Source organism: Phacochoerus africanus, chromosome 15 (assembly GCF_016906955.1).
Source record: "Phacochoerus africanus isolate WHEZ1 chromosome 15, ROS_Pafr_v1, whole genome shotgun sequence".
Lineage (NCBI taxonomy): Eukaryota > Metazoa > Chordata > Mammalia > Artiodactyla > Suidae > Phacochoerus > Phacochoerus africanus.
In genome coordinates, this window is record NC_062558.1 from 49168409 (window position 1) to 49196354 (window position 27946).

Genomic DNA, 27946 nt, shown 5'->3' on the forward strand with positions numbered 1-27946 from the left:
ATTCTCATGGGAACAGGACCAATGTCACTGTGTCTGATGAAGGAAGTCTGGCCTCTCACAGCAGCACGACCCCTGTCCCCACAGCACCAGCTCCCAGTGCTGGACAGCCTGCCACCATGTGGATGTCTCATCACCACAGAGGGGGACTGTGGGGCCCCCAGGCCCGAAGGGGAGCCCTGTGCAGACTGGGTGTGTGTGCATGGGCGGGGGTAGGGGGCAGCACAGGACAGTTCTGAGCACAGGCCTGGGCGTGAGGCCCCAGGTCAGCGCCTCCCTTGAGCCAGCTGCTCTCTGCTCAGCAGGGAGCCGGTCACCAAGGCCCCAGGAGCAGGGAGGAGATTTGCATGAGGACCTCCCTCCTGAGGATAAAGAGGCCCAGAGGCCCAGCCAGCCTTGGGCTCAGAGGCAGAGCTCAGGGCACCTCCACCATGGCCTGGACCCCTCTCCTGCTCCCCCTCCTCTCTCTCTGCACAGGTGCTGCCCCCCAGGCTCAGCCCCCAAGGTCATGAAGGACCAGCCGGGTTCCCAAGGAACGTCAGCTCGGCCCAGGGGAGGCTGCAGGGAGCCTGCGGCTCTGGGAGTGAGACCCTCTTCCTCACACGCACTCTCCTCTCCTCTTTTGCAGGTTATGTGGCCTCTTCTAAGCTGACTCAGCCCCCGGGGGTGTCTGTGTCCTTGGGAGGGACGGCCAGCATCGCCTGCCAAGGAGGCAACTTTGGAAGCTATTATGTTCACTGGTACCGGCAGAAGCCTGGCCAGTCCCCCGTGCTGGTCATTTATGAATACAACAAGAGAGCCTCAGGGATCCCGGACCGGTTCTCTGGGTCCAACTCAGGAGACACCGCCACCTTGACCATTAGCGGGGCCCAGGCTGAGGACGAGGCCGACTACTACTGTCAGTCATCTGATGATAGTTATACTCCTCACAGTGACACAGGCGGAGGGGGATGTGGGACACAAACCCCTCCTCAACTGGGGCACCTTCTCCTCCAGCCCCAGGAGGCCTGTGGGCAAAGCAAGAACAGGTGCCTCCTGGGTTCCACAGATCTGAGCTCCCCCATCTTCCCCTCGCCCAGCCCCCAGGCAGGCTCTGCACAGGGGGTTCAGGAGGGGATTTAGGGCTGGGAGTTTCAGGCACAGGGTGTTGTGTGACCCTGGGAGTGACTTGGGGAAAGAAGGACTGAATGAAAGGACAGAGGGAGGGGGACAGAGACCAAGGGACCTTCATTGTTGGATCCAAACCAGAGTGATGGGCCACCTCTTGGCCCCCATGTCCTGTGTGGGCCCCAGACCTGCAGGGGGAAGCTGGCTCTCTTCCAAAGCTCGCTTCCAAAGCTCGCTTTGGAAGCCTGGGGATCCAAAGCGGCCAGGGTTTCTGCAGGGAGCACCTTAGTGCAGTGGGCGCTGTGGTGTCTGCCTGGGTCCCTCTCAAGGCCAACACCCCTCCCATCCACTGGGACTCCTCAGCTCGCAGCCCCGCCCTCCCTGCACAGGGCTGTGCCAGAGATGGGCTCCCCAGGGGCCTGCCTGCCCCTCCCTGAGTGTGACTCGGGACTAGAGATGCCTGAGCCAGGACCCAAGTCCCTGCCTCAGGTCAGGATGACAGGCAGGGCCCCGGCCCCCTGTCCTCAACTGTCACCGCACTGCAGGGCTGAGCAGGCTGGGCTCCAGGCTTTGTTGCAGAGACATCACACCCGACCCCGCAGCCCCTGTGCAGATAGGTCTCCCTCTGCGAGTGCGCTTCCGGGGAACCCGAAGAGCAACCACTCGTTCACGGGGGAGGAAGAGGCCTGAAGAGAAGGCAGTGAGAGCTCACACACACACTCGGGGTCAAGGTGGTTCCCAGTCAGGGGGGAAAGCTCCTACCCAGGGGCCTCAGGGGGACTAGTCAGAAAAGCTTTGCCTCGACAGTGGGGGAAACTTGCGCGAGACTAAACGCTGCTCTGGTCCCGTGTGCGAAAGGGGAAGGCCAGGTTGACAAACGATCGAAATCTGCCCATTTCAGTTATCAAATCTAGAGGAAAGGAAAAATAGAGTGAGAAATGGAAACATAGCGCGCCCTAAGCAAGGAGTCATTCGCAACCTCGGGCATCCTATTAGAATTTCCTGCAAGGGAGTTCCTGTCCTGGCACATTAAGTGCATTAAGAATCTGCCTGTAGCCGCTGGGTCGCTGCAGAGGCATGGGTTCGATTCTGGGCCCTGCACAGTGGGTTAAAAGATCTGGCATGCCAGAGTGGTGACTTCCAGCACAGCTGTGGCTCTGATTCCGTCCCTGGTCTGGGAACTTCCACAGGCAGCATGTGTGGTCAAAAAATTGGGAATCAAAATTTCCTGAAAGGAAGCAGGTGAATACAAGCCAAAAGAAGCACAAAATAAAAAGTTTTAAAAATGTATATAAAACATTCCATGGAATTCCCGTCATGACTCAATGGTTAATGAACCCTACTAGCATCCATAAGGACACAAATTCTACCCCTGGCCTCGCTCAGTGGGTTACGGATGTGGCGTTGCCGTGAGCTGTGGTATAGGTCGCAGATTCGGCTTGGATATGGGGTTGCTAAAGCTGTGGTGTAGGCCCATGGCTACAGGTCCGATTGGACCCCTAGCCTGGCAACTTCCGTATGCCGCACATGCAGCCCCAAAAGAAGAAAGACAGAAAGACAGACAGACGGAAAGAAAGATCTTTCCAAACTGGCCATGAAATTGCCGACATGAAACTGGATGGACAAGATAGAAAAAGCTCCTGTTAGAACCATACTCCATTTGTTCAATGGGTAGAGGAAAGACTGATTATGTTAATTACAGACAAAGAAGATTTTTTTTTTAAAGCCCAAGTCAAACTTCTAAAAATGAAAACTACGCTGGCTGCAATGCAAGTTACACCTGAGAAACGGACGGTATGTTAGACAGAGCAAAAAAAAAAAAAAAAAAAGATTAGTGAATCATTGACATAGAATAGACACCCCGGAAAGAAGTTAAATTACAGAGAAAAAATACTTTGGAAAAGGAATAAAGAGCAGCATCACGTGTTGTGGGGCAAGTTCAACAGGCATGATGCGCGTGTGTTGGAGCCTTTGAAGCAGAAGAGATGGTGGGGTGGGGAGCTGGAAAAATATTTGAAGAAATATTGGCCAAAACGTTCTAAGATCAGGGAAACTATGACCCCGCAGATCCAAGCAGCTCCCCAAACCCCCAAGCAGGACAGACACAAAGGAAACACCCCAGCACACACCATCACCCCCCCTTAAGAGCAGCAGGGAAGAGTCATCATCAAAGCAGCCAGAGAGAAAAGCCACGTTCCACCCAGAGGAAGACGCACAATGATGTGAGCAGATCCCTCCTTGGACACCATCAAACGGGAGACCCAGCAGCCAACTCTTTGGAATGAAAAAGCAACAACAAAACCACAGCCTCAGAAGAACCCCTGTCCACATGGAACTCTTCTCAGTGAAAACGCTTTTCAAAAAAGAAGGACAAATCAAAAGTTCGCATTCCTAAAACGAATATTGACAGTTGGTCACCAGCAGAGCCTCTGAACCTGGACTCACCAAGGAGAGCGCTCGCCCGGGTGGAAATGGGACTCCACACAGACCTGGAAAGCACTGCTGGGCTGACTTTGTGGAGGAATATAGGAACTTTGTGTTGTTTCACAGTCTGGAAAGATACCAAAGGGTTTAGAGCAGGAAAGAGGAAGAGTGTTGGTGCTGCCGGCTTCTAAGGTCTATTCAAGAGGTTGTCATCTCAGAGGTTGGAGAGGGAGAGGACATGGGATGATGCTGTCATCCTGTGTGAAGGGACACGACATCCGGATAAGCTAGCCGCGTACAGTGAACCTGCAGCGAACATTATAATAAAATCTTGCCCTTTTTTTTTTTGGCCACACCTGAGGCATGTGGAAGTTCCAGGCCTGGGATCAAACTGGCACCACAGCCGTGACCCAAACTGCTGCTGCAATGACAAGGCCGTTTCCTAAACCCGATGTGCCACAGGTAACTCCCAATGAAGACTTGGGACTGCAACTTTGGCCGGTAAATCAATAAAGGAGATGAAATCGCATCCTAAAACACACTCAGTTCATGAAATAGTGGCAGGAAAAGAAAAATGGGAAGAAGGAACGATGGGACAAATAGAAATGAAAAGCAAGATGAGACACTTGCACTGACCTGTAGGAAGAGCCACACTGAGTGTAAGTGGTCTAAATACCGCAATTAAAAAGGAGATATGGTCAGGCTGAATTTTCCCAAGGACCCCACTAAATAGCACCCACCAAACACCTACGTTATATTTCATGACGTAAAAGAATGTGTGCAAACGCAGGACCAGCTTCCAAACCCCCATCTAACCCACCAAAGAGAGCCCAGAGAGCCCCAGCTGTTAAAAGGCCCCGCCTGTCCCACCAAAGCCCCCAAGATCTCAGCCCAGACCAGACTGAGGGGAAAGGCAGCAGCTCACATCCCATCAGGAGAGGAAGGGTCCCAGAGCTCAAGGGGGTGAGGATGAAGGGGAGCAGGAGCCACGATGGGCTCTTTGGGGGGGTGGGGGAGGCTCCCCTCTGGTGGCTTTACCTGCTGTGTGACTGACAATGCTGTGTCCCCATCCATGGGGCATATCCTTCTGGGCTCTTCCTCTCTTCCCTCGTCCTTGTCCGCATTTGGGGTCCAAGGGCCGCTGTCCTCAGCACTGGGTGGAGACCCCACAGTCTCCTCAGAGCCCCCGTAGTGCAAAGCCGCTTTCCCGGCAGGTCTGGGACACTGGAGCGTTTACCACGTCTCCACATGACGTTGATGAGAAAGAAAAGAAATGAGATGGTTGACAGGGACCATCGGGGTCTCCTGTGGGCGCGGATGTCAGAGAAGGTGGGAGACCCCACGGGGAAGAGGAGACGGGGATTTGTGACCACTGCCCGGAACAAGCGCGTGCGGAAGGGACAGAGGACCATGTACCAGATGACGGGCCACAGCCTGAGGGGACAGACCCGACTCTAACAACACCAGGATGGGACAGGTACTCTAGCGATGACAGGACAACCCCGGAGGAGGAGGGAGTGAAGCCACAGGGCATGGCGCTGACCAGGGGTCTCCTGTCTCTCGGGGGCCCAGCTCAGCCCCACCGCCAGGCCCCTGGAGGAGCACAGCCCCTGGGCAGCCCAGGAGAGGCCACAGGCCGGGACGGGTAGGGACAGCGGGCATGTGGTCACTCCCCCAGGAAGGTGACCTTGATCCAAGAGCTGAGGCCCAGGCCAACCTGAGGGCTGCTGGGAGGGACCCAGGGCCTTGTCCTTCCTGCTCAGTCACAGGTGCTGAGGCCGCCCCTGCTGTGACTCCATTTGCAGCCCCAGAGGAGGAGGAAATTTGCATGAACCCTGAAGCCTCCCTGCCCCAGGGCCCTGGAGGGAATAAGAGAGGCCCTGGGGAGCCCTGGCTGCTGCTGAGTCTCAGAGGCAGAGCTCAGGGCGCCTCCACCATGGCCTGGACCCCTCTCCTGCTCCCCCTCCTCTCTCTCTGCACAGGTGCTGCCCCCCAGGCTCAGCCCCCAAGGTCATGAAGGACCAGCCGGGTTCCCAACGAACGTCAGCTCGGCCCAGGGGAGGCTGCAGGGAGCCTGCGGCTCTGGGAGTGAGACCCTCTTCCTCACACGCACTCTCCTCTCCTCTCTTGCAGGTTATGTGGCCTCTTCTAAGCTGACTCAGCCCCCGGGAGTGTCTGTGTCCTTGGGAGGGACGGCCAGCATCGCCTGCCAAGGAGGCAACTCTATCTATGCAGCCAACTGGTACCGGCAGAAGCCAGGACAGGCCCCCATCCTGGTCATCTATGGTGGTAGTAAGCGGCCCTCAGGGATCCCTGAGCGGTTTTCTGGGTCCAGGTCAAGAGGCACAGCCACCTTGACCATCACTGGGGCCCAGGCTGAGGACGAGGCCGACTACTACTGTCAGTCAGCTGACAGCAGTGGTAATGCTCACAGTGACACAGCCAGATGGGGAAGGGGGACACAAACCCCTCCCCGGCTGGGTCCCCCTCCTCCAGCCCCAGGAAGACTGCAGACAAAGCAGAGAGGAAACCCTTCACAAGCCCCTGAGTCCTTGTGTCTTCGAGTAAAAGGCTTTGCCTTTAGCCTCGCAGCCTCCCCTCCGTCTCAAAAGGCTGATTCCAGAGTTTATGAGTAGGAAATATTGATACAGCTAAAAACTAGTTCAAACAGCTCCATTATGTGATGCCCTGCCTTGGCCCAAGCACTGACTCTCACCTGCTTTGCACAAATGCTTTCTTCGTTGCTTCCTTGCTTTCTTTTACTCATGATCACTCTGTAGAGGTCTGTAGCTGCCTAGTGTGTCCCTTTCCTTTGAAAGGCTCCCTACCACCCCCTTCCTTTTGTAAGCAGTCTCACTGCCCAGAGAAGGTCAAGGGGCAATCACCCCAAAGATCACCAGAAACTGTCACAGGACCACCTGACTCCAGCCTTGATGACTTGGAAATTACCTCTGGAGAGAGAAGAATGCAGGCTCCCTGAGCCTTCTCAAATGATATCAGGTTAAACCAATAAACCCCTCTCTAGTCCCTCTCAAGGGAGAACGCAGCTTGGAAGGGCTTAGCCTGCTGGGGCGTCCTTTGCCTGGCAAAGCAATCAAGCTGTTCTTTCTGCTTCACCCAGAACTCTGTCTCTGAGCCTGAACGTGTGTCCAAGTCCAGAGCCCGGGTTTCAGCTGCAGGGACAGATGCAGCCCGGTTTCCCCAGGTCTGGGCTCCCCAGGTTTCCCCTCCCCCAGCTGTCAGGCAGGTTCTGCTGGAGGTAAGGGGACTCAACAGTGGGTTTAGGGTTTGAAGGACCAGGTTGTCCGGTGTTTTAAGGGCAATGGTGTGAGTTTGGGAAACAGGATCTTAGGTGAAAGACAGAGGAAGATATATGTCGAATGTGATTTTAAAAAAAAAAAAAAAAGCTTAGGGATTTTTATAATGCAAGGTTCTAGGTGAGCAATATTTTATATATATACACATATATACATACATACATGTGTGTGTATGTGTAGATATCTAGATAGATAGATAGATAGATAGATCGGTAGATATTTTAACTGTTTAGGGCTTCACCCATGACATATGGAAGCTCCCAGGCTAGGAGTCGAATCAGAGCTGCATGTACTAGCCTGCAGCACAGCCACAGCCACAGCAATGCAGGATCTGAGGCACACCTGCAACCTACACCACAGCTCACAGCAACGCTGGATCCTAAACCCACTGAGCGAGGCCAGGGATTGAACCCACGTCCTTTTGGATAATAGTCTGGTTTGTTACCTCTGAGCCACAGCAGGAAGCTTCAAGGAACAATGTATTGATGGTAGCAGCAGACGGGAAGCAGTGGGAGCACTGTGCGGTCAGGAGCTGGGGAAAGGCTGGGAGAGAAGATGCAGAAGCAAAGCAAGGATTCCTGTGGTGACTGGAGGGCAGAGGTTGCTGCACTGGGAACCTGGAGGCTGCTTGTTGTCTCTGGACTCCATTTCTTACCCCTGAGGCGTGACAGCCTTAGGTCTGGGTTTGCTTACGAAGCTCCTAAGGCATGAAAGACACACAAGTCTGAGGACCTCCTCCCCCCAGAAGTAATTTAACACTAACAGGCAGTGCTGGCCCTTGGGTTACCACACAGTGCCCCATGGACCACTTCTCCTTGGCCACCTGTCCCAGACTGATGCCCAGAACCTCCCTCCTCAGCTCAGCTCTGAGCTCCCTCCTCAGCTCAGCTCAGCTCTGTGTCCACATAGAGCCGGGATTCCAGAGAGAAAGCAGTGTCGGGGCCATGCTGCTGGCCACCCAGAGGCTCTGGGTGTGACTCAGGTCCAGGGCTGCCTGAGGCCAGGGTCCCACGTCCTTGGCTCAGCTCAGGGTAACATGCACGGCTGCCCAGCTCGGTCCCCAGGAGTCGCTGCTTGGCAGCCCTGACCAGCATCGTCTCCCGGGCTCCTCCAGAGCTCACCCCAAACCCCAGACCTGCAGGTCTCCATCCAGGGTCTGCTTCCAGGGAGCCCACAACAAACGCAGATCTAGAGGGTAGTGTGTCCAAGAGGAGAAGCTGCATAGAGCTCCCGGTGCAGGGCCCAGATTTTCCTCAGATACAATGACCCCATGTGGGAGGAAACAAGGAAACCCCCACCCAAGACCTTGGAGGACCTTTGGCCAAGTGGTCACACCTGACAGCCAGGGGCCTGAACAAAGCAAGTGGTTTGTTTTTTGTTTTTTGCTTTTGTCTTTTTGCATTTTCTAGGGCCGCTCCCGTGGCATATAGAGGTTCCCAGGCTAGGGGTCTAATCAGAGATGCAGCCGCCGGCCTACGCCAGAGCCACAGCAACGCGGGATCCAAGCCGTGTCTGCAACCTACACCACAGCTCACGGCAACACTGGATACTTAACTCACTGAGCAAGGCCAGGAATCGAACCCCCAACCTCATGGTTCCTACTCGGATTCATTAACCACTGAGCCATGACAGGAATTCCCACAAGTGTTTTGTCTTTTAAAGTAACACGGAAGGCTGAGGGTGAGGAGTCGGAGGTGGAGACCCTCTGCCGGGTCTGCAGACCCAGGGTGTCCCCTGCACTGTCCCCTCCACCAGGGGGAAGTCCCTTCAGGCAGAGACTGTCTAGTTCAAGCTGAGTTCCAGGAGGGGCTGCACCAGCCCAGCATGGGTTTGAATGACCATTTGCTGGGTAGGTGCTGTCCATCTGTGCTTTGGGGCTGCAGCGCCATCCTCCTGGCCCTCAACCCTGCACCCACGGCTGGCACCCATAAGAGCCATCCCCTGAGGGCGGTGGCCCCAGTGCCCAAACTGCCTGTATGACCCCCGCTGCCCCATAGACGAGGGACAGGGAAGCCTGCTGGGAGCCCAGCGCCTGCCTCTCCAATGAGCCTGGCCACGATCTTGATAGGTTCCCAGGAGGACGGAGACAGACCCCCACCCACCCACCGAATGTGACTGTTCCCCTTGGAGACCTGCTGTGGACATGAGTAAGGCCCAACACAGGATCTACACCCTCTCCCGGAATGTGGAGGTTCAAGTTGGGCAGCAAGAAACAATGACCTGCGGAAAACAACTGCCTGCATAGATTACACCCCTACATGGGTTAACTGCCCTCTGTCATGAGACTAGGCCCCCTACCCCTCCCTTGACCTTCCCCTCCTTCATCTTTCCTGCCACAAGTTCCCACCATGAATTCCAGCCACGGATTCCCGCCACAGATCCTTTACAAGCCTAGCGCCTCCTCACAGTCAGAGCTGGCACCATCTTGAGCTCAGCCCGTGCCCCTTGGATGCCTCCATAAATCTCTCCTGCTTTAGCAACTTGGCCTTTTGCATTCTTCCCTCAGCAAACTTAAGAGGCCTCGGGGGTCATCTCAGCCCCTCCTTCATGCCTGGAGGCAGACCAAGCCAGGGAAGGGGGGCAGAGGGGAAGTAAATCCTCAATAAGGCCACTGTCCTGGACCAGGGATCAGCACCTGAATCTTGGGTTCTGAGGCTCCACCGGGACAGAGGCCGCCCCTGAGCCTCCCCAGCCAGTGTGGACCAGCGGCCACCAGGGGGCAGCAGAGAACTCCCTGCAGGGCCACCTGGAGGGGAGGAGTCCTGGGAGCAGGGTGATCTCACCCCTGAGGACCGGTGTCCTTTTCCTTCACTGTCACCTTCACTCTCAAGCACACATCTTCTGGCTCTGGGGGCTCCCAGGTCCTGCACACAGAGAGGGCGCCTGATTCTTCCAGCCCAGCTAATCCTGCTCAAAAGCCCTCACTGTCCACACCCGCCCATCCTCCCTGTGAGCACAGACCCTTCCCCAACCCTTGTGCTCAGAGCCCCCAACCTCCAGACATAGCTGCTCCCCCACCATCCCCCACCTGCCCCCCCACCACTTGACATCACAGGGAAGCGGGAGGGACCAGAAATTTCCACATCTTCTGTTTCCCTGTTCCTGACACACAGCAGTCACTCAATAAGCTCTTCAGGACTAACTCCATCATTATGACACTTACTGCTTATATATTTTCCTCAGCAGCTGGAGAGAAACTGCTTAGGATAACATTCGCTGACAGAATTATTAAACCACCAAGCCCCCTCTCCTCCTCCTATAGAGCAAACATTTCTTTTAGCACCTGGTCTGCTCCTACCCCTGAGGCCAAAGGGGGCCCCTGAGGCTCAGGACAGGCCTTGCCCCAGGAGCTCAGAGCCCTGTGCTGACACAGCCCTGTGATGGCCTGGAACACTCCACAGACTCCTGACACGAGTATCTTATTCAGTCTCTGGGTCCTGGGAGCTGGGGTTCAGGGTCGAATCCTTTTCTAGTCTAAGCCTCCTAGATGGGCTCAGAGACCACAGATCCGGGTCTGGGCTCTTGTGACCAGGTTCATCCAGGAGTGAGTCCAGGACAGAGTCCAGGGTTGACATGTCACATTAGATTATGGGGCCAGTAGGTGCAGGAGGACACCCGGGCGCAGTGGGGTCCCCAGGGACCACCCCTCCCCCTCTGGGGCCCTGGGGGCTGAGCCCTTGTCTGAGAGCACAGAGCTCCTCAGGCAGCCCGCCTGGGCTCTGGCTGATTTGCATGCCTAGCAGCTCTCCCTGCAGCCAGGGGATAAGACAGGCCTGGGAGGAGCCCTGCCCAGCCTGGGCCTCGGGGAGCAGAATCAGGGCGCCTCCACCGTGGCCTAGACCCCTCTCCTGCTCAGCCTCCTGGCTCACTGCACAGGTGCCACCCCTGGGTCACAGCCACCCATGCCCAGGGATTGGGGACCAGCCTGGGCCTGACTCTGAGTTCAGCAGGCGCTGCCTGTGGGGGCAGGAGGCTCAGGGCCCTGCTGCAGGAGGAGGGGCTGGAGGGGCTGAGCCCTGTGCTCACTGCTGTGTGAGCCCTGAGGGCTGCAGCTGCCAGAGAAGGGGGGCGGGGGTCCCATGAGTTCAGAGACTCCATCCTGCAGCCTGACCCCTGGGCTGATGGGCAGGGCAGCCCTGGGGGCCCAGATAATCTTGGAATTTAGTCAGGCAGGGTGGTCAGGTGGTCTCTCTGTGTAGGTTCTTCCCCTCCAGCCCACATCTCCTTCTCTCTCTTGCAGGATCCGTGGTCTCCTATGAGCTGACTCAGCCACCTTCACTGTCAGTGTCCCTAGGACAGACGGCCAGGATCACCTGTGGGGGGAACAATATTGGATATAAACACACTTTCTGGTACCAGCAGAAGGTGGGCCAGGCCCCTGTGCTGGTCATATATAGCGATAGCCACCAGCTCTCAGGGATCCCTGAGCGGTTCTCTGGCTCCACCCTGACCATTAGCCGGGCCCAGGCTGAGGATGAGGAGGACTATTACTGTGCAGCAGCTGATGGCAAAGGGAACAGCACCCAGTGACTCATTGTGGCACAGGCAGATAGATGGGGAAGTGCGACACAAACTCCCTGCCTGTCCTGGCACACCCTCCACCAGCCTGTGAGCAGCTGCTGTTCAGATCTCAGTGTTGGGCATCTTCTGTCCTTCAGGCCTCTGTTTATCCTCCTGAGAAATGAAGTTGTGGAGACTGTTGTCAGCACCCTTGAGGCAGAGCCTGAGACCTAGGACAGCCGAGTCTCCTCTCCAGGTTCACCTTCTCCACTAGCTATTCTCAGGAGTGGTGGGAATATTGCAGATATGGGAAGGGAATTGCCCTGCCTCCAAAGAGCCCTGATTCACCGTGGTCACTCTCCTTCTTCTTCTTCTTCTTCTTCTTCTTCTTCTTCTTCTTCTTCTGCTTCTGCTTCTATCTTCTCTTCTTCTTCTTCTTCTTTCTATTCTTCTCTCTTCTTCTTCTTCTCCTTCTCCTTCTTCTCCTTCGCCTCCTTCTCCTCCTCCTCCTCCTCCCTCCTCCTCCTCCTCTTCCTCTTCCTCTTCCTCTTCTTCCCCTTCCCCTTCCCCTTCTTCTTCTTCCTTTTCCTCCTCTTCCTCCTCCTCCTCTTCCTCTTCCTCTCTTCCTCTTCCTCCTCTTCCTCTTCCTCCTCTTCCTCTTCCTCTTCTTCCCCTTCCCCTTCTTCTTCTTCCTCTTCTTCCTCTTCTTCCTCTTCCTCCTCTTCCTCCTCCTCCTCTTCCTCTTCCTCTCTTCCTCTTCCTCTTCCTCTTCTTCTTTTTTGCTTTTTAGGTCCAAACCCATGGCATAAGGAAGGTCCCAGGCTAGGAGTCAAATCAGAGCTGTAGCTGCTGGCCTATACCACAGCTACAGCATCTCAGGATCCAAGCTGTGTCTGCAACTTGTACCACAGCTCACAGCAACGCCAGATCCTTAACCCACGGAGTGAGGCCAGGGATCAAACCTGCATCCACATGGATATAAGTCAGGCTCGTTACCACTGAGCTACAACAAGAACTTCCCATCACTGCGGTCATTCTTGTTACTTGCCCGATCGTCCTACACTGAGACCCAGTTCCCAACCAGGAGAAGGTATGGGGCTGCAGCCAGGCCCTCAACACCATCACCCCCAGACGGTCTAAGGACTGGGCTTCCCCACGAATGTCGGCTCCTTTGTAACCTGAAAATGTTCGTCAGAAGTTTATAAAATGTTCACATCACTCCTTTACATATATTCATTGGTGGCCAAAAATCATCATGATTTGATACCAAATTTTGATAGAAAATTCTTCTATAGCATTCATCTTCCCTTCTCCTTAGGTTTATTTTCATTCTGCATCCCTTCCTAAATTTGGTCTGCTCCTATCTTTTTTCCCCCAAAAGTCTGATTCATTATTCTGTCAAACATCTATGTCATAATAATAAACACTACTTTAAATTTTTAAAATTTCCCATGATTTTAAGTACTAAAAATTTTCTCCCACATCGAGTTATTATCCTAATTATTCATAGCAGAATTTGATCAAAACCACATAAGTAGGAGTTCCCTGGTGGCTTAGTGGGTTAAGGATCTGGCATTGTCACTGCCTGTGGCGCAGGTTCAATCCCTGGCTCGGGCCCTTCTGTTTGCCATGGGTGCGATTAAAACAAAAACAAAAAATAACGTAATATTTTGACATTTTCATAAATAATTATTAACTGGTGCTTTTTTGTGGATCCATCAATTAATGCAATTTTCCTCTTAGAATGAAGTGGTGCAGCATCAATGCTGTTCCGGCTTTTGTCTCTATATAAACCTCAGTGAAATTTTGGTCCCATACATAGGAACTTTATAATCCAGGGTCACTCTCTGATCTGAACTCCCTCCTAGTTATACGCCAAAAGTCATTCGTGGTTGATGGTCAAAAATTATTCCTTTAAATGATTTATCAGCTGGCAGCTCCATTTCACACTCTTTTAATTTTGTGGAAAGCAAAGGATTGGACACCACCCAACTCCAAGAGGATTTGTGTGGTGGGCAGTTGGATGCACCTCCAGATTGTTCCAGGAGGAGGACCCATTGACCCATCTGATTGGAGAGGCACCCTCAGATGGTCCCGCCATCTTGGATCAGCCACCAAGTGAAGAGCCACTTCACCCTGTGCCTTGCTCCTGTTCTGGTCAGCTGCCCTTGAAGCCTAATCATGATGAGGGCCAGAGAAGGGCCAGCATGGGACGGCTTGGAAGGGCATCTGAGCAGTAGGACCCCTGGTGGCGGTGGCCAGGGAGCAGCGAGGAGAAGCCGGCCCTTGGCCAACTATCCCTTGGCCAGCCCAGCCACTTTCACTGGGGTTGGTCCCAAGCGCTCTTCCTAACAAACCTCCTGCCAGATGGCTCCACCCCAGAGTCAGCTTTTCCAGAAACTACCTGCAGAGTGTGTCACCCAGCCACTTGTCATCCACTTTCTCCATGTCAGGGATGCACACCAAGAGGCCTTGTGCAGAACCTACTAGTTAAATCTGTTACTCCTTCACTTAAGATGCCCCTTAGATTGGGGAAAATTTACACATCTGTCATCTTAGTGCATCTTTGCTCATACGATGTATTTGCGAAAAATGCTTGTTATCTCATATTTAAGTCTGGAGTTCCCTTTGTGGCGCAACAGAAATGAATTCTCCTGGTATCTATGAGGATGCAGATTTTATCCCTAGCTTCGCTCAGTGGATTGGGGATCCAGCATTGCCGTGAGCTGTGGTGTAGATCGCAGACGCGGCTCAGATCCCGCACTGCTGTGGCTGTGGTGTAGGCTGGCAGCTATAACTCCGATTCGACCCCGAGCCTGGGAACTTCCATATGCCACAAATGCGGCCCTAAAATGTGTAAAAAAAAAAAAATGTTTACTTGTGGACCACCCTTTGGCAGGGTCCTAGGAGGACTCACCAGGCTGATAGTTCCTGGTAAACAGTTAAAGGAGCAGAGGCTGCTACGAAGCCACCACCTCACAAAGTAGGGTCCCCTCATGATGGGGGTGCACCCCTCCCAGGTATCAGACTAAGGCTTTGGGAAGGACCTGGAAAACACCGTTCTGCCCAACCAACCCGCCTGGTCAGGTAAGGCAGCAAATGCTGGGGGCTAGCCACGCCCACTCCATCATGCGGGGAGGGGATGGGCAGACCCTATGGAAAGAAGCTCCCTGGGCTGCAGGTTAACAGGTTTCCCAGACACAGCCAGTACTAGAGTGAGGTGAATAAGACATCCTCCTTGCTTGTGAAGTGCCCCCAAACTCAGTCATCAAGATAAATAATATTGAATGCACTTTTTTTTTTTCTTTTTAGGACCTAATCTGCAGCATATGGAAGTTCCCAGGCTACAAGTCGAATCAGAGCTGCAGCTGCCAGCCTACATCACAGCCACAGCAACACCAGATCTGAGCCACATCTGTGACTAACACTGCAGTTCACAGCAACGCCAGATCCTTAACCCATTGAGTGAGGCCAGGGATCAAACCCACATCCTCACGGATACTAGTCTGGTTCGTAAACCACTGAGCCACAAGGGGAACTCCTGAATGCAATATTTTTGAAAATTGAAATTAAATCTGTCACTCTTTCACTTGAGTCCCCTTAGATTGGGGAAAATTTAAATATCTGTCATCTTAGTGCATCTTTGCTCATATGATGTGAATAAAATCCCAAAATCCATATGAATGAAGCATCAAAATGTACATGAAGTCAGCCTGACCCTGCACTGCCCTCACTTGCCTCATGTACCCCCCACCTCAAAGGAAGATGCAGAAAGGAGTCCAGCCCCTACACCCCCACCTGCCCCCACCACTGGAGCCCCTCAGGTCTCCCACCTCCTTTTCTGAGCTTCAGTCTTCCTGTGGCATTGCCTACCTCTACAGCTGCCCCCTACTAGGCCCTCCCCCTGGGGCTGAGCTCCAGGCACTGGACTGGGAAAGTTAGAAGTTAAAGCATGGAAAATTCCCAAAGCCACCAGTTCCAGGCTGCCCCCCACCCCACCGCCATGTCCAAAGAAACCCATCTTCCCAGATCTCTGGCTGGTATTGGTAGGACCCAGGACATAGTCTTTATACCAATTTGCTGTGTGTCTTAGGAAAGAAACTCTCCCTCTCTGTGCTTCAGTTTCCTCATCAATAAAAGGAGCTGCCAGGTTGGAGGGTCTGTGACGTCTGCTGAAGCAGCAGGATTCTCTCTCCTTTTGCTGGAGGAGAACTGATCCTTCACCCCCAGGATCAACTCAGGGCCACAGAGCCAGACCCTGATGCCAGAACCTTTGTCATATGCCCAGACGGAGACTTCGTTCCCCTCCGCCTCAGACCCTCCAGGCCCCAACAGTGAGATGCTGAAGATATTAAGAGAAGGGCAAGCCAGCTTAAGTTTGGGGGTGGAGGGGAACAGGGAGTGAGCAGATCTGGCCTGAGAGATAGGAGCCCTGGTGGCCACAGGAGGACTCTTTGGGTCCTGCGGGATGGACACAGGGTGGCCCAGGGGCATGGTGGAGCCCAGGTGGGGCTTACCAGAGGCAGGGGACACCCTCTGACACGGGAGCAGGGCATGTTCTGTACATGACATACCCCTCTGCTCCAGGGCAGGTGGGTGGTGGCACAGAGGAGCCAGGGACCCTGAGCAAGGGGTCCACCAGTGGGGCAGTTGGATCCAGACTTCTCTGGGCCAGCGAGAGTCTAGCCCTCAGCCTGTTCTCTGTCCAGGAGGGGCATGGGGCAGGCCTGGGCAGCCAGAGCTCATCCCTCAAGGGTTCCCAGGGTCCTGCCAGACCCAGATTTCCGACCGCAGCCACCACAGGAGGATGTGGTCTGCTGTGGCAGCTGCCCAGACCTTGCAGCAGGTGCAGGGTGGGGGGATGGGGGCAGCTGGGGGCAGCTGGGGTCACTGAGTTTGGGGACAGCCCCTTTTTTTCCCCTAAACCTGGGGCCATCCTTGGGGGAAACCACAGCTTCTGAGCCCTGGGCAGTGGGTGCTGGGAGGGAAGAGCTTCATCCTGGATCCTGGGAGGGAACCCAGCTCCAAAGGTGCAAGGGGCCCAGGTCCAAGGCTAGAGTGGGCCAAGCACCGCAATGGCCAGGGAGTGGGGGAGGTGGAGCTGGACTGGATCAGGGCCTCCTTGGGACTCCCTACACCCTGTGTGACATGTTAGGGTACCTACACCACATCACCAGTCAGGGCCTGGCCCATCTCCAAGGCCAGGGATGTGCGTGTGAGTGTGTGGTATAGTACACCCCTCCGCATCCGGTTCCGAAGCCTGGGGTTCCTCCAAAGTTGCTCTCTGAATTAGGTCAAACTGTGAGGTCCTGATCGCCATCATCAACTTCGTTCTCCCCACCTCCCATCATTATCAAGAGCTGGGGAGGGTCTGGGATTTCTTCCCACCCACAAGCCAAAAGATAAGCCTGCTGGTGATGGCAGAAGACACAGGATCCTGGGTCAGAGACAAAGGCCAGCGAGTCACAGCGAGAGAGGCAGCCGGACTATCAGCTGTCACAGAGAGGCCTTAGTCCGCTGAACTCAGGCCCCAGTGACTCCTGTTCTACTGGGCACTCGCCCCCCTCCACAGCGCCCCCAGGCCCCAGGGAGAGGACGTCACAGCTTAGAGATGGCCCTGCTGAACAGGGAACAAGAACAGATGTGCCCCATCCAGCGCCCCAGGGGTGGGACAGGTGGGCTGGATTTGGTGTGAAGCCCTTGAGCCCTGGATCCCAACCACAGCAGGGCAGTTGGTAGATGCCATTTGGGGAGAGGCCCCAGGAGTAAGGGCCATGGGCCCTTGAGGGGGCCAGGAGCTGAGGGCAGGGACAGAGACGGCCCAGGCAGAGGACAGGGCCATGAGGGGTGCACTGAGATGGCCACTGCCAGCAGGGGCAGCTGCCAACCCGTCCAGGGAACTTATTCAGCAGTCAGCTGGAGGTGCCATTGACCCTGAGGGCAGATGAAGCCCAGGCCAGGCTAGGTGGGCTGTGAAGACCCCAGGGGACAGAGCTCTGTCCCTGGGCAGCACTGGCCTCTCATTCTGCAGGGCTTGACGGGATCCCAAGGCCTGCTGCCCCTGATGGTAGTGGCAGTACTGCCCAGAGCAGGACCCCAGCATGGAAACCCCAACGGGATGCAGCCTGCAGAGCCCACAAAACCAGTAAGGGGCCGAAGCAGTCATGGCGCAGGGGGTGTGGGCTTCCCTTTGATGGGGCCCAGGCATGAAGGACAGAATGGGACGGCGGCCATGAGCAGAAAATCAGCCGGAGGGGATGGGCCTAGGCAGATGCTGGCTTTATTTGAAGTGTTGGCATTTTGTCTGGTGTGTATTGTTGGTATTGATTTTATTTTAGTATGTCAGTGACATACTGACATATTATGTAACGACATATATTATTATGTGTTTTAAGAAGCACTCCAAGGGAACAGGCTGTTTGTAATGTGCCCAGAGAAGGGAGCAAGAGCTTGGCTCAGTCTCCCCCAAGGAGGTCAGTTCCTCAACAGGGGTCCTAAATGTTTCCTGGAGCCAGGCCTGAATCAAGGGGGTCATATCTACATGTGGGGCAGACCCATGGACCATTTTCAGAGCAATAAGATGGCAGGGAGGATACCAAGCTGGTCTTACAGATCCAGGGCTTTGACCTAGTGACGCGGGTCGCTCCTCCAGGCAAAGGGAGAAGCCAGCAGGAAGCTTTCAGAACTGGGGAGAACAGGGTGCAGACCTCCAGGGTCTTGTACAACGCACCCTTTATCCTGGGGTCCAGGAGGGGTCACTGAGGGATTTAAGTGGGGGACCATCAGAACCAGGTTTGTGTTTTGGAAAAATGGCTCCAAAGCAGCGACCAGTGTGAGGCCAGATTAGATGATGGAGAAGAGGCAGTGGAAAGTCGATGGGTGGCCAGGTAGCAAGAGGGCCTATGGAGTTGGCAAGTGAATTTAAAGTGGTGGCACCAGAGGGCAGATGAGGAGGAGCAGGTACTGTCATGGACTGTCTATAGAAATCTAAAATGTATACCCATTTTAGCAATATGCAGTGAGTCATAAAAGAACACATATATATTTAAATTATGTAATTCCACTTCTAAGGATTCATCCCAAGGGGGGAAAATAATCAAAGATGTAACCAAAGGTTTACAAACAAGAACTCATCATTAATCTTCTTTGTTGTTATTTCAACGATATTATTATTATTACTATTATTATTATTATTATTATTTTGTCTTTTTGCATTTTCTAGGGCCACTCCCACGGCATATAGAGGTTCCCAGGCTAGGGGTCGAATCGGAGCTACAGCTGCCAGCCTACGCCAGAGCCACAGCAACACAGGATCTGAGCCACAGCAACACAGGATCTGAGCCACAGCAACGCAGGATCTACACCACAGCTCATGGTAACGCTGGATCCTTAACCCAATGAGTGAGGCCAGGGATCGAACCTGTAACTTCATGGTTCCTAGTCGGATTCATTAACCACTGAGCCACAGCAGGAACTCCAACATTATTAATGATGGGAGAAAACTGGAAGTAACCTAAATAACCCAGCAGAAAGGGTGTGGCTAAATACAGCATGGAATAGCCATCATAAGGAATCTTACACAAACCTCCAAAATTGTGTTTCTGAAATTGGGTTTAAAGTACGTTTGCATTTTAAAAAGCCTGCCAGAAAATACAGAAAAATGTCAGTGATATGTCTCTGGCTGATGGGATTTTGCTTAATTTTAATTTTGGCTTTATAATTTTCCATAGTTATGAAAATGTTCACAAGAAGATATATTTCATTTTAGCTTCTAAAATAATTATAACACAGAAGTAATTTGTGCTTTAAAAAAATATTCAACACAGAAGTATATAAAGTAAAAATTGAGGAGTTCCCATCGTGGCTCACTGATTAACAAACCCAACTAGTATCCATGAGGATATGGATTTGATCCCTGGCCTTGCTCAGTGGGTTGAGGATCCAGCGTTGCTGTGAGCTGTGGTGTAGGTTGCAGACACAGCACTCTGGCGTTGCTGTGACTCTGGCGTAGGCCGGCAGCTACAGCTCCACTTGGACCCTTAGCCTGGGAACCTCCATATGCCTCAGATACGGCCCTAAAAAGTCAAAAGCCAAAAAAAAAATAGTAAAAATTGAGTGTTTCTACTTACCACCCCTGCCCATATCTTATGCTAAAACCCGTTCTCCAGAGACAGACATCGTCAGGTGGGTCTATATATTTCCAGCCCTCCTCCTGTGTGTGTATGTCCGTAAAACACACACACACACACACACACACACACACACGTATCTAATTAGCATTGGGATTTAGTTTTTCAAAAGGGAGGTCATGCTCTACCTATTAGCCGGCAACTAGTTTTTTAAACAATCTGTTGACGTTTTCTGTATCAGCCCATATGGATCTCCCATGTTCTTGGAATGGCTTTGTAAGACATCAACGTCTGGGTAAACCAGCATGGTTTTTGGGGGGTTGTGTGGATTTTTTTTCGTCTTTTTTAGGGCACACCTGAAGCATTTGGAGGTTCCCAGGCTAGGGGTTGAATCAGAGCTGTAGCTGCCGGCCTACACCACAGCCACAGCAACGCCAGATCCTTAACCCACTGAGAAAGGCCAGGGATTGAACCTGCATCCTCATGGATGCTGGTCAGATTTATTTCTGCTGAGCCACAACAGGAACTCCCTGAACCAGAATGCTTTTAACCATTCCACTTTGCATGGACATTTAGATTGTTTCCATTTAAAAATACAAATTACAAGGAGTTCCTGTCATGGCTCAGTGGTTAATGAATCGGACTAGGAACCATGAGGTTGTGGGTTCGATCCCTGGCCTTGCTTAGTGGGTTAAGGATCCAGCATTGACGTGAGATATGGTGTAGGTCGCAGACATGGCTCGGATCCCACGTTGCTGTGGCTCTGGCGTAGGCCGGCAACAACAGCTCCGATTCGACCCCTAGCCTGGGAACCTCCATGTGCCATAGGAGCGGCCCTAGAAAAGGCAAAAAGACAAAAAAATAAAAAATGAAAATGAAAAAATAAAATAAAAATACAAATTACAAGAGACGGCTACAAGGAAATCCCCAAGTGTGTGCAAATGCCATGTATGTATAAAATGTACTAGTGTCTCCTCGCGGGATAGTTGCCTAAAAGTGGGTTGGCTAGACAGAGAGGACAGGCTTTGATATTCTCATAGGTAGTAGCAATGGGCTTCTCAAAATGCTATTCCAGTTTACACTCACCACAGCAAATGACAGTGCCTCTTCCTCTCCACCCTTGCCAATAATGTGACAGGTGGATCTTTTTCTATTTTGCGTATCTGACAAGCAAAAAATGAGAACAGGAGTTCCTGTCGTGGTGCAGTGGAGACAAATCTGACTAGGAACCATGAAATTTCGGGTTCAATCCCTGGCCTCACTCAGTAGGTAAAGGATCCAGGGTTGCAGTGAGCTGTGGGGTAGGTCGCAGACACAGTGCAAATTTGGTCTTGCTGTGGCTGTGGTGTAGGCCGGCAGCTATATAGCTCCAATTGGACCCCTAGCCTGGGAACCTCCTTATGCCGTGGGTGAGGCCCAAAAAAAAGAGTGCAAAAAAAAAAATAAGAACAAAAATGATCATCATTTCTTTATTTGATCATTGGTGAAACTTATTTTCCTTTTATATTTTTATTGACTGATTTTATTTCTCCTATGAATTTACCGGTCATAGTTTTGCCTGGGTGTTTTTATTCCGGTTTTAGTTTTGGTTGGTTGTATTTTCTTAGAGAGCTATAGAAACTCTTCATCTATTTGGAATAGTAATTCCTCATTAAGTATTTGTGCTGCAAAAAAATTTCCCTGATCTGTTTTATGCTTTTGTTTGTGGGGTCTTTCACAAGAAAGCCTTTTTAGTTTTTATACCTCAGCTTGGTTGTTTTTCTTGATTGTGTCTGTAATCTGCGGCCAACATAGGAAACACATTTCTACTTTAGTGTTTTTTTCCTATTTTCTTCAAGTACTGTCCATTGTTTTGGTGTCTGATTTTACTTTGCCTGGGGTTTGTTTTTGTGTGGCAGGAATATAACCTTATATATTTTCCAAATGGAGAGCCAATGGTTGTATATTTGTTGAATTCAAATGCAACTTTATCAAACACCAAATCATTGATTTATCACAACTTTTCTCTGGTTTATTGATCTAATGATCAATTCCTGTTCCACGCTCTTTTAATTATTTTAGCTTTGTGGATTTTGGTGCCTGGTATAGAACAAAGCCTCCATTATTTTCATTCAAAATAGTCCTGTCTATTCTCTGCCATTGTTCTACTGTTAGACTTTAAAATCAATTTACTAATTTTCAAAAGTTATTCCTTTGGTGATGTGGAATACTTTATACTTCATAAAGTACATAGATTCATTTGTGGGGAATTGATGTCTTTGCTATTGTGTCCATTTGTCAAGTTGTGTAATATTTTACCCATGCCAATTTTGCATATTCTATGTGAGTTTATTCCCAGGGTTTTTAACAGGATGTTTATTGAAGTCGTCAGTGTTTCCACAATTTCATCGCCTCAGTGCTTACTGTTTGCATAAAAGGAACCTACTCACTTTTGCCTATTGCTCTTGTATTCAATCATTTTAGTTAACCCTTGTGTTAATTCTGAGAGTCTTTCAGCTGACTGTCTGGGGTTTTCTTTAATAGACTAGCCCTTTGTCTGTAAAGAATAATTTTATCGAATTTTTCTTAACACTCACACTCTCCCCACCCCCACCCCCGCTCATCTCCTTTCATTGGGTCAAATCTGTAGAACACAATAAAAGTAAGAGTGGGAACCTTAGCCTTTAAGTCGATTTTGCCTTTACATGTGAATGTTGCTATGTTTCAGGACATGCTCTTTATCAAGTTGCGGATGTTTCCTTAGATAATTAACTTAATAAAAGACTGGATGTTTGCTTTCTTCAAATCAGAATTGTGTTGAATTTATATTGCTATTCTGTTTAATTTTGTTTCAAAAAATTTACGTGCACATCTTAAAGATAACCATGACCAAATAGTCCTCCTGCTGAGATGAAAATGTTGGCCCCAATGCCACAGGTTACCTCCCGACTCAGATAAACTACATTGGGAGATAAAATCAGATTTGGCAAAGCCTGTGGATTCTTGCCATAACTCTCAGAGCATGACTTGGGTGTTTTTTCCTTTTCTAAGTATTTTAATGGTATTTTTGTGTTACAATAGGAAGTCTAGGACACAGAGAGTGATTCAATGAGGGGAACGCATTCTGGGATGACTCTAGGCCTCTGGTTTGGGGAGAGCTCTATTGAAGTAAAGACAATGAGAGGAAGCAAGTTTGCAGGGAACTGTGAGGAATTTAGATGGGGAATGTTGGGTTTGAGGTTTCTACAGGGCACGCAAGCAGAGATGCACTCAGGAGGAAGAAGGAGCATAAATCTAGAGGCAAAAAGAGAGGTCAGGACTGGAAATAGAGATGCCGAGACACCAGGGTGGCAGTCAGAGAGCACAGTGTGGGTCAGAAGATAGTGGAAGAACACAGGGGACAGAGAGGGATCTCCAACTTCACTGGGATGAGGGCCTTGTTGGCCTTGACCTGAGAGATTTCCAGGAGTTGAGGGTGGGAAGGAGAGGGCTCCTGCACATGTCCTGACATGAAACGGTGCCCAGAATATGGGTGCTTGGAAGACATTGTTGGACAGATGGATGGATGATGGATGATGGATGAATGGATGGATGAATGGATGGATGGAAGATGATGGATAAATTGATGATGGATGGATGGACAGAAGGACAAACAGATGGACAGAAAGACAGTGATCTGAGAGAGCAGAGAAGGCTTCATGAAAGGAGAGGAACTGAACTGTCTCAGTGGGTGGAGACAATGGTATAGGGGGTTTCCACATGGAGGCACCAGGGGTCAGGAATAATCTAGTGTCCACAGGCCCAGGAAGGAAGCTGTCTGCGGGAAATTGTGGGGGAAGAAACCTTCAGAGTCCCTAAAATGAGGCCAGGAGTGGTCAGGAGGGTCTGAGCCAGCTAAGGACTCATTGTCCATCACCACATGGCCACCTAAGGGCATGTGGCTCTCAGCATCATCCATCAGGACAGTCTCAGAATGGGGGAGGGGGTCACACACTGGGTGACTCCAAGGCGTGGGTCATGCCTGCCTCGGCACATGGGCCTGGGCATGGGGACACCTCCAGACCACGGGCCCGCCCAGGGCTGCTCTGGCCTCTGGTGGGCTAGCCTACTCATCCAAGCACCACCAGAACACAGCCCTACCTGCTGCAGCCCTGTGCCCGTAACGCCCATCTTGTCCCTGATCCAGCCCGGCCCCAGGGGACAGGACTCAGGTGCTAGTCCCAACAGGGTTTTCTTCGAGCCTCAGTCAGCATGGTATTCTTTTGGCAGTGGGACCCAGTTCACCATCCTAGGTTAAGTGGTTCTCATGCCTTTCCTAGCCGTCCTGTCCTCTGCTATCCCAAGAAAGTCACTTTTTTTCTCTGGGGGCTGCTTCCCCCCTGCCCTACGAGCATCAAGGATTGGACCCTCTTTCTCTGTGGGGGAGGTGGCTGGTCTTGGGGTGACCAGCAAGAAGGGCCCCAACAGCAGGAGCAGCTGCCTCCAGGAATACGACTTGTTCGGCTACAGCTCAAGCCAGAAGGCCTGGACTGGGGTTTCAGCTACAGGCAGCACGAGGGAGCGAGGCTGGGAGGGTGAGGACATGGGAGCCTGAGGAGGAGCTGGAGACTTCAGCAGGCCCCCAGCTCCGGGCCTCGGGCTCTGAGATGCTCGGACGCAAGGTGAGTGACCCCACCTGTGGCTGACCTGACCTCAGGGGGACAAGGCTCAGCCTGGGACTCTGTGTCCCCATCGCCTGCGCAGGGGATTCTCCTGATGGACACTGAGCCAACGACCTCCCGTCTCTCCCCGACCCCCAGGTCAGCCTAAAGCCGCTCCCACGGTCAGCCTCTTCCCGCCCTCCACTGAGGAGCTCAACACCAACAAGGCCACCCTGGTGTGTCTAATAAGTGACTTCTACCCGGGCGCCGTGACGGTGACCTGGAAGGCAGGCGGCACCGTCATCACCAAGGGCGTGGAGACCACCAAGCCCTCGAAACAGAGCAACAACAAGTACGCGGCCAGCAGCTACCTGGCCCTGTCCGCCAGTGACTGGAAATCTTCCAGCGGCTTCACCTGCCAGGTCACCCACGAGGGGACCAATGTGGAGAAGACAGTGACGCCCTCCGAGTGCGCCTAGGTCCCTGGGCCCCCACCCTCAGGGGCCTGGAGCCACAGGACCCCCGCGAGGGTCTCCCCGCGACCCTGCTCCAGCCCAGCCCTTCCTCCTGCACCTGTCAACTCCCAATAAACCGTCCTCCTTGTCATTCAGAAATCATGCTCTCCGCTCACTTGTGTCTACCCATTTTCGGGCTTGCATGGGGTCATCCTCGAAGGTGGAGAGAGTCCCCCTTGGCCTTGGGGAAATCGGGGTGGGGGGAGGCCTGAGGCATGTGCCAGCGAGGGGGGTCACCTCCACGCCCCTGAGGACCTTCTAGAACCAGGGGCGGGGGGCCACCGCCAGAGTGGAAGGCTGCCCACTTTTCCCCCGGGCCCCCAGGCTCCCTCCTCCGTGTGGACCTTGTCCACCCCTGACTGGCCCAGCCACTCATGCATTGTTTCCCCGAAACCCCAGGACGATAGCTCAGCACTCGACAGTGTCCCCCTCTGAGGGCCTCTGTCCATTTCAGGACGACCCACATGTACAGCGTGACCACTCTGCTCACGCCCACTCACCACGTCCTAGAGCCCCACCCCCAGCCCCATCCTTAGGGGCACAGCCAGCTCCGACCGCCCCGGGGACACCACCCTCTGCCCCTTCCCCAGGCCCTCCCTGTCACACGTACCACAGGGCCCTTCGTCCCGAGACCCTGCTCCCTCATCCCTCGGTCCCCTCAGGTAGCCTTCCACCCGCGTGTGTCCCAAGGTCCCAGATGCAGCAAGGCCCCTGGGACAACGCCAGTTCTCTGCTCTCCCCGACCCCTCAGAAGCCAGCCCACGCCTGGCCCCACCACCACTGCCTAACGTCCAAGTGTCCATAGGCCTCGCGACCTCCAAGTCCAGGTTCTGCCTCTGGGATTCCGCCATGGGTCTGCCTGGGAAATGATGCACTTGGAGGAGCTCAGCATGGGATGCGGGACCTTGTCCTAGGCGCTCCCTCAGGATCCCACAGCTGCCCTGTGAGACACACACACAGGCACACACACAAACACGCATGCACGCACGCACGCACACACGCAGAGCGAGCCCTCAGCTATTGCAGAGATGGCCACGGTAGCTGTGCCTCGAGGCCGAGTGGAGTGTCTAGAACTCTCGGGGGTCCCCTCTGCAGAGGGCACAGCTCCATCCCCTCCGTGCCCTGAAGGGCTCCTCACGCTCCCATCAGGATCTCTCCAAGCTGCTGACCCGGAGAGGAAGGGGCCTGGGACAGGCGGGGACACTCAGACCTCCCTGCTGCCCCTCCTCTGCCTGGGCTTGGACGGCTCCCCCCTTCCCACGGGTGAAGGTGCAGGTGGGGAGAGGGCACCCCCCTCACCCTCCCAGACCCAGACCAGCCCCCGTGGCAGGGGCGGCCTGTGAGCCTCCAGCCAGATGCAGGTGGCCTGGGGTGGGGGGTGGAGGGGGCAGGAGGTTTATGTTTGAGGCTGTATCACTGTGTGTTCCGTTCGGCGATGGGACCCATCTGACCGTCCTCGGTGAGTCTCCCCTTTTCTCTCCTCCTTGGGGATCCGAGTGAAATCTGGGTCGATCTTCTCTCCGTTCTCCTCCGACTGGGGCTGAGGTCTGAACCTCGGTGGGGTCCGAAGAGGAGGCCCCTAGGCCACGCTCCTCAGCCCCTCGAGCCCGACCCGCCCTCTTGACACAGGGTCCAGCTAAGGGCAGACATGGAGGCTGCTAGTCCAGGGCCAGGCTCTGAGACCCAAGGGCGCTGCCCAAGGAACCCTTGCCCCAGGGACCCTGGGAGCAAAGCTCCTCACTCAGAGCCTGCAGCCCTGGGGTCTGAGGACAAGGAGGGACAGAGGACAGGGTGTGGGGAGTTCAGGCAGGGACACCAGGTCCAGGGAGGTGACAAGGGCGCTGGGAGGGGGCGGACGGTGCCGGGGACTCCTCCTGGGCCCTGTGGGCCCAGGGTCCTTGTGAGGACCCTGAGGGACTGAGGGGCCCCTGGGCCTAGGGACTTGCAGTGAGGGAGGCAGGGAGTGTCCCTGGAGAACGTGGCCTCCGCGGGCTGGGTCCCCCTCGTGCTCCCAGCAGGGAGGACACCCCAGAGCAGGCACCCCAGGTGGGCGGGGAGGGTCTCCTCACAGGGGCAGCTGACAGATAGAGGCCCCCGCCAGGCAGATGCTTGATCCTGGCAGTTATACTGGGTTCCGCACAACTTCCCTGAACAAGGGGCCCTCCGAACAGGCACAGACCCAGACCCAGGCTCAGCACAGAAAATGCACTGACACCCAAAACCCTCATCCGGGGGCCTGGCCGGCATCCCGCCCCAGGACCCAAGGCCCCTGCCCCCTGGCAGCCCTGGACACGGTCCTCTGTGGGCGGTGGGGTCGGGGCTGTGGTGACGGTGGCATCGGGGAGCCTGTGCCCCCTCCCTGAAAGGGCGGAGAGGCTCAAGAGGGGACAGAAATGTCCTCCCCTAGGAAGACCTCGGACGGGGGCGGGGGGGTGGTCTCCGACAGACAGATGCCCGGGACCGACAGACCTGCCGAGGGAAGAGGGCACCTCGGTCGGGCTAGGCTCCAGGCAGCACGAGGGAGCGAGGCTGGGAGGGTGAGGACATGGGAGCCTGAGGAGGAGCTGGAGACTTCAGCAGGCCCCCAGCTCCGGGCCTCGGGCTCTGAGATGCTCGGACGCAAGGTGAGTGACCCCACCTGTGGCTGACCTGACCTCAGGGGGACAAGGCTCAGCCTGGGACTCTGTGTCCCCATCGCCTGCGCAGGGGATTCTCCTGATGGACACTGAGCCAACGACCTCCCGTCTCTCCCCGACCCCCAGGTCAGCCTAAAGCCGCTCCCACGGTCAGCCTCTTCCCGCCCTCCACTGAGGAGCTCAACACCAACAAGGCCACCCTGGTGTGTCTAATAAGTGACTTCTACCCGGGCGCCGTGACGGTGACCTGGAAGGCAGGCGGCACCGTCATCACCAAGGGCGTGGAGACCACCAAGCCCTCGAAACAGAGCAACAACAAGTACGCGGCCAGCAGCTACCTGGCCCTGTCCGCCAGTGACTGGAAATCTTCCAGCGGCTTCACCTGCCAGGTCACCCACGAGGGGACCAATGTGGAGAAGACAGTGACGCCCTCCGAGTGCGCCTAGGTCCCTGGGCCCCCACCCTCAGGGGCCTGGAGCCACAGGACCCCCGCGAGGGTCTCCCCGCGACCCTGCTCCAGCCCAGCCCTTCCTCCTGCACCTGTCAACTCCCAATAAACCGTCCTCCTTGTCATTCAGAAATCATGCTCTCCGCTCACTTGTGTCTACCCATTTTCGGGCTTGCATGGGGTCATCCTCGAAGGTGGAGAGAGTCCCCCTTGGCCTTGGGGAAATCGGGGTGGGGGGAGGCCTGAGGCATGTG

At 53.9% G+C, this 27946-nt stretch overlaps 1 protein-coding gene and 1 gene segment (V, D, J or C); both read left to right on the forward strand.

Moving 5' to 3' along the window:
* The first annotated feature begins 340 nt into the window (after positions 1–340).
* Positions 341–27825, forward strand: LOC125116374 (immunoglobulin lambda-1 light chain-like). 2 transcript variants are annotated; one of them, XM_047761563.1, is made up of 4 exons: positions 341–474; positions 626–920; positions 26030–26067; positions 27371–27825. In XM_047761563.1, exons 1-4 carry the CDS (start codon positions 345–347, stop codon positions 27688–27690), a joined length of 783 nt encoding a protein of 260 aa, XP_047617519.1. In that variant the 5' UTR covers positions 341–344; the 3' UTR covers positions 27691–27825. The 2 variants fall into 2 exon arrangements, with proteins under 2 accessions (XP_047617519.1, XP_047617518.1); XM_047761562.1 differs by lacking the exons at positions 341–474; positions 626–920 and adding exons at positions 5449–5510; positions 5662–5953.
* LOC125116184 (Ig lambda chain C region-like) lies at positions 23487–24707 on the forward strand. The segment is given in 2 exon segments: positions 23487–23548; positions 24221–24707. Coding segments are annotated over 2 exon segments (414 nt in total).
* Positions 27826–27946: the final 121 nt, after the last annotated feature.

Bases quoted from the DNA above. Each gene is read 5' to 3' on its own strand.
- LOC125116374 (XM_047761563.1), top strand. From the start codon at position 345: ATGAGGACCTCCCTCCTGAGGATAAAGAGGCCCAGAGGCCCAGCCAGC. The intron at 921-26,029 runs TCCTCACAGTGA...TGTATCACTGTG, and splicing joins TCATCTGATGATAGTTATAC to TGTTCCGTTCGGCGATGGGA. The intron at 26,068-27,370 runs GTGAGTCTCCCC...CCCGACCCCCAG, and splicing joins GACCCATCTGACCGTCCTCG to GTCAGCCTAAAGCCGCTCCC.